This window comes from Plectrocnemia conspersa, unplaced genomic scaffold (genome assembly GCF_051122295.1).
Source record: "Plectrocnemia conspersa isolate PC_06_02 unplaced genomic scaffold, ASM5112229v1 ptg000009l, whole genome shotgun sequence".
NCBI classification, from domain to species: Eukaryota; Metazoa; Arthropoda; class Insecta; order Trichoptera; family Polycentropodidae; genus Plectrocnemia; species Plectrocnemia conspersa.
This window is the reverse complement of record NW_028277173.1, coordinates 9,415,415-9,422,107: the sequence shown is the minus strand read 5'-3', so window position 1 is coordinate 9,422,107 and position 6,693 is coordinate 9,415,415. Positions and strand designations below refer to the sequence as shown.

At 36.6% G+C, this 6,693-nt stretch overlaps 1 protein-coding gene across 1 annotated transcript; it reads left to right on the top strand.

Moving 5' to 3' along the window:
- Positions 1 to 526: 526 nt before the first annotated feature.
- Positions 527 to 4,912, top strand: LOC148231866 (uncharacterized). The gene is made up of 2 exons (XM_088193199.1): positions 527 to 1,253; positions 1,326 to 4,912. Exons 1-2 carry the CDS (start codon positions 646 to 648, stop codon positions 1,891 to 1,893), a joined length of 1,176 nt encoding a protein of 391 aa, XP_088049325.1. The 5' UTR covers positions 527 to 645; the 3' UTR covers positions 1,894 to 4,912.
- The last annotated feature ends 1,781 nt before the right edge of the window (positions 4,913 to 6,693 follow it).

Sequence of the window (6,693 nt, the reverse complement as noted above, 5' to 3'; positions counted from 1 at the left end):
TTGGCTTTCTTCAATGAATACAAATAAACAGAAGCATTTTTATGTTATTATAACAGTTATTTTTGTATGATATTCAAATTATATTTTAAGTGTCATAATATATTATAATATGTTTATGTTTAACATTTTTCTGCCAAGATACAAGACAGCTTTTTGGCAATAGTTAACAAAATAAAGCAATATGGTTTTGAAACAATTTCAGTTCGTTATTGAGATATTTTTTATAATATATATCGAAGTTTCACGTCCAATTAATTATAGCACCAAGATGTATTCATTGTCAGCAAACAAATTCGGTTTTTAGATATATTGAAAAAATTAATGAAAATTGTACTGATAATACAAAAAAAGTATACTCTAAAATGCAGGCAATATTTACTGTATTTAATTAACAGTTAAATAAAAAAAAATAATGTGTTTTTTAAGATTAATACAAAAACAATAAATGTACTTTGTTCTAGTTACAAGTCAATGCGGTTACATGCTTAAGTAATAATGTCATATCATTAAAAGGGACAGTCCACTCTGTGCTGTTGACGCGAGCGGTCGCATTCGCGCTTCGCTCCGTTATCGTACGAAGGACACCCCCGCTACCGTTCTGCAACGATAGACACGCCCACTGCAATTAGCTACAAAGACAGCGCCATGAAGAAGGCGCAGACGCGCAAGCGTTCTCTTGGAACGTTGAAGGCGTACCTAAACGCCTCACAATCAACTTCAGGCCTGCCAGACCACGAGTGGCAGGTACCCAAAAAGACATCGAAAGTTTCCCAGGATGCTAAGATGCCTCCGACCACGAGCCAAAACAGGTATGAAAAGCTTCCCGAAGTGATCGAAAGGAAGCAGCAGAGGATACCGCCTGTGATCGTAGAGATCACGGGAACACACCTCCAGACGATCGACTTAATTAAGTCGATCACAAAAACATCGAACTTCTCGTTGCGATACACGGGAAGTGGCAATGTATCAGTACTTTGCGCGTCGTTTGAAGCACGCGCGTTGTTAATGGATGGACTGAAGGGCCAACGCGCCTTTCACACATTCACCGCCGACGACGATAAAACAGTGAAATCCGTGCTGAGAGGGCTCCCAGAGGTCCCCACCGAAGACATTGCCGCAGATCTCGAACGTCAAGGACTTAGCGTCGTCAAGGTGACGGCAATGAAGACCAAGACCGAGAAACAAGGAGACTCCAGGCTCTACCTTGTCCAGTTTCCGGCTAATACAACAACGAGCACTATAAGAAGCATCCGGTACGTTTGCTTCACCAAGGCCACGCTTGAAAAGTACAAGCGTAATAAGTTGCATTTAACGCAATGTTTCAGGTGTCAACAATTCGGCCACGCTGCAAGAAATTGTCAACGAGCTCCCAGGTGCGTCAAATGCCCCGGAAACCACGCCACGAACGAGTGCTCTAAGAAGGACCGAGAAGCACCCGCCATCTGCACTGGTTGTGGAGGAGACCATCCGGCCAATTTTAAGGACTGCCCTCGTAGGTTAGAATACCTACAGAAAACTCAGAAGAGACAACAGAGACCGACTCCCACTGTTCACTCGTCGCAGCTGAACAACATATTCAACCTCGAGCAAGCGCAATTTCCTGCACTAAAACCAACGAAACCAGCGTTGGTAAAAACCTCAACCACCCCAGCAGTGATCTCATCAGCCACTTCATGGAACGCCCAGGTTGGCGCCGCACCAGCACCAATAAACAAGGCGCCACAACGTCCCCAAACCAGGCAGCCTGAGGAGCCCCTCTCAGACACAATGCCAACTTCAGAGCTACGCAGGATGTTGCTCGTCCTTCAAGAAATCAGGACCAAGGCTGGAAAGTGTGCCAGCAAAATGGAGATCGCCTTGATGATGGTCGAATATCTCGATGTGCTCTTCTAAGGTGGGGCTCAACGTTTTGACGTGGAATTCACGCGGATTCCGAAATAAAACTGGAGAACTGGAACTGCTGATCAGTGAGTACAAAATTGATATTGTCGTAATCACCGAATCTTACCTCAAACCACACGTCAACGTTTTTATACCGAACTTTGTCTGCCTCCGGAGGGACCGTCTCTCAAGGCCAGGCGGAGGGGTCGCGATATTTGTAAAAAAATCAATTAAACACGCGCGCATTACAACAAACACGACTAATCTTGAAACTGTCGCGATACAAATTAAACACGATAATAAATTAATAATAATTGTCGCGGGGTATAATTCTCCCGGTGACAGGTTGCTTCGAGGTGACCTTGATGATGTGTTTCGTCTTGGAGAATCCGTGATATTAACTGGAGACTTTAACGCGAGACACATGCATTGGGATTGCCCCGGTGCGAATCGATCCGGTAAATTAATCTTTGATTATTTACACGATACGGACACTACTGTAAATTTTCCGAAATCCCCAACGCATTATCCTACCAACCACACGACTCCGTCAATTCTGGACATAACGTTGGTCAAGGGTAATTCCCGGATTTCAAACATGCACTGCATCCAGGCTCTGTCCTCGGACCACCTTCCAGTATTCTTTACGTTGGACGGTGAGGTCGAGATGGTGTCTGAGGTCGTTTTCAATTATGCAAAGGCTGATTGGAAGCGATTCAGAAGCATAGTAGAGTCTCGGGTATTGATTAAACGACAGAATTATACCTCAAATGACACTAAAACTATTGACGATGATATTCATTACTTAACATCCGTGATCGAGCAGGCCAAAATATCATCAATTCCGTCGCGTAAAAATATTTGGAATAACATAGAACTCACCCCAGAAATAATTAAACGTATTAAAATTAAAAATAATATGAGAAAGCAATGGCACAAAAATAAATCGCCCCAACTTAAAACTCTAATTAACAAACTAACTGATGAAATTCGCGTTCAAATTCAAAACATCAAAAACGCTTCGTGGTCGCGTAAACTAAAAGCTTTGAAACCGGGAGATAATTCCTTATGGAGAATGACGAAATCGCTTAAAAATAAAAACTCAAATATACCACCTTTAAAAACCGGAAACAACGTAGCTAACACGACTCAGGAGAAGGTCGAGATTTTAGCTGAGACATTTTCTACATCTTATCAACTTACGCAAAATTACATTGACCAAAAAACCCAAAATAAAGTAGACCGGGCAATTAAAGATATCAGTAAAACTCCAATAGATAAAAAATCCATTAACCAAGTCGGCATATCAGAAATTCTTAGTATTGTTAAACGATTATCAAATAGAAAGGCTCCAGGTATAGATAAATTAGAGAATATATTGATTAAAAACCTTCCTTTTGTTTGCTTTAAGTACTTAAATAACATTTTTAATTCATGCTTATCTTTTGGATATTTCCCAATAATCTGGAAAACGGCAAAAATTCATCCGATAAAAAAACCTGGCAAAGCAGATAACATACCAATTAACTACCGCCCGATAAGTTTACTTCCCTCATTTAGCAAATTATTTGAAAAAATTATATTATCTCGATTAAAGGAATCTCTTAATAGCAAACTCATTAATGAGCAATTTGGTTTCCGCGAAAATCACTCGACTACGCATCAACTTAATAGATTAACAGAGCACATATCTGCCGATTTTAATATGAAAAAAAGTTCTGGTCTTTTATTATTAGATATGGAAAAGGCTTTTGATACAGTATGGCATGATGGATTAATGTATAAACTTTTAAAATATGAAACTCCCTATTACATTATTCACATGTTACGGTCTTACCTGAAGAATCGAAGCTATGTTGTTTCGCTAAATAATACATTTTCGACACCGCGTAAAATACCAGCTGGTGTTCCTCAAGGAAGTATACTTGGCCCGTTTCTCTTCATTCTATATACTAATGATATTCCAATGTTAAAAAATACTAAACTCTCAATGTACGCTGACGACACTGCAATCCTTACTAGTTCTTATGGTCTTAAACCTATTGCAGTTAAACTTCAAAAATCCCTTGAAAACTTAAATAAATATTTTATGAAATGGAGAATTAAAATTAATCAAGACAAAACAGAAGCAATAATATTCACTAAACGTAGACAACCCTTGCCTGCACCCATTAAAAGTGAACAAGGGCATAACATTGAATGGAGAGCGAGCGTTAAATATCTGGGTATACACCTGGACTCCAGACTAAAATTCAATAAACATATAACTGAACTCCGGTCGAAAGGGCTCGGCGCCATTGCGGCTCTAAAATCAATATTTAATAGAAAAAGTGCGCTTACAATAAAAAATAAAATTCTAGTCTATAGACAATTAATCAGACCTGTTTTAACTTACGCTTGTTCAGTGTGGAGTAACGCGAGTAATAGTAATTTTAATAAACTTCAAGTAATTCAAAATAAAGCCATAAAAATAATTTATAATACACCGTTTTATACTAACCTTAAAAAACTCCACACCAAACATTTAATTCCTACCATTAAAGAATACTGTTATTATCAAACCGAAAAATACTATAAAAAAATCTCGCGAGACCACGCAAACCCACTAATTTCAAGAATCGGTGATTACGACAAAGCAAAACTTAAATTTAAATACAAACATAAAATGCCTAAGCACATATTGCTTTGATGCAGTTAAGCTCATCACAGTGTCATCAGTTTCAGGTCTACAGGGCTAGGTTTATTTACCTTTGTATGTGTTTTATTTTGTATATTATGTATTTTGTATAATTTGTTTTTCTCATCTGCTTCATTCTTTTCCAAAATTTTTTTTTTTTTTTTGGAGTTTTTTTAAATTTGTAAAAGGTTTTATGTATTTTTCCTTTAATTTAGTATATTCTCGTATAATTTATTATTCTTTTTATGTTATTGTATAACTTAACAATTTGTAAACAATGTAAATGGTTATGAACCAGTATTGTGCATTTAATATATCTGTATGCTATTTTACCTATGTCTATTTAAGAAATAAACTTTTATAAAAAAAAAAAAAAAATTAAAAGGGACATTAAATGCTTAGAACACAACAAAATACATACTGTGTATTTGTGGTTTCAATAACCGAAAAGAAACATAGTAGAATATTATCATGAATACTATAACAACTAAATTTATACCGTATTCTTTCCATCGCAATGATCTAAATATTAGGCAATCTCAAAATAAATATCGTTTTTTCTAGTTGAAATTAATGTTATCTAAGTGAAAAAATGTAATTTTCTTTGGTAAAAGTGTTAATATTCAATTCCAGAACCTGAGATTATCGCAAATATTACAATGTCCCAAGAATGGAAGCCAGTCTGGCATGAAAGGGGAGATTATGATTTTTTCTCAGGTTGGCAATATTGGCGTGCTGGAGCTAATTAAGCGGATCCGCGGTGACACGACTGAAGCGAGGAGGGTGGCAGCCACCGAAACTCATTGTCGGCTGTCATAGTGGCTAAGTGGATTAGAAGTATAAAGGGATCAACGATGGGCTGACGTTTCTTCCGCCTTACCTTCGCCCTGGCGGCTCATTGTCTGCACAAGGGCTGAGCTTTGCCTCCGCATCACACCTTTTCAATGAATATCATTGTGTGCACACACGAACACACGTGTAAAATTCCAAGAATATTTTTTTGCGAACAAAAATTATAATCATACAGTCAATTTTGTTAATTTTACAATTAAATTTCGGTTTTATGCTTTGATTATTTCTCGTTTCAATAAAACATTGCAGTAAATTTCATCAAAACACTATAATAAGTTTTGGATTTTCAATCAAAGTTATTGTTTTTGGTTATCTATTGTTAATTTATATTATTATAAAAACTTTTTTAACTTCTAAGCTCTGAATTATAACTTTTATTAATACGATTAATTTTCCGGAATTTTTAATTGCTTTTTAATGTCTGTTTAACTGATATCAGATTATAATTTACCACATATAGTGTACTCTCAATTATCCGGGTGCAGATTATCTGTGCTTGAAATAAATTCAATTTTTTCAATGAGAATGCGCGTCTGCTGTGACTAGGGATTCCAATCCCGGGCCAAAATTTTGATCCCGGGATTTCGGTATTACAATTAGTCGATCCCGGGATCCCGGGACCAGTCCCAGGATAATTTTCATGTTATTTTATCGATAAAAATAATTTAAAATGAATAATACAATATATTTTTACATCTGTTTTTTTGACGAACAATGTATAAAGTACGTATAATTTTAGTCTTGGGCTTAAAATAGAAAATAATATAATAAAAATAATAAAATTAAGGTCTTATATATTTATTTAAGAAGATAAAAAATTAACTTTTGACAATGTATGTACATATGTACATTCATAGACACAATTAATGGAAAACATTATTTTGAATAAGACTCACGAAGTAACATCAAAGCATCAAGCGTTTCATCATTTAGCCTTGATCTGATTTTGGTTCCTAAGCAGCCTGCTGCTGAAAAAGCACGTTAAGACTCACAGCCTCAAAGATTCACAGATGACACGTGCAACTCGCGCAAGTTTGTACACGAAATATTACGATTTTGTCAATAATAATTCGATTATGCTAGATAAATCAATCAATCCAAAAAATTCGGGATTATGTTTTATAATCCCGGGACTCATTGGGTATTGAAAATCGTTCGGGATCCCGGGATTCCGGGATCCGAGATCCCGGGATTGGAATCCCTAGCTGTGACATATGAAACAAACGTAAAGTAAGGGGACTGAAATGAAAAATACTCCTCTTGATTATTATAACCACAAAGAA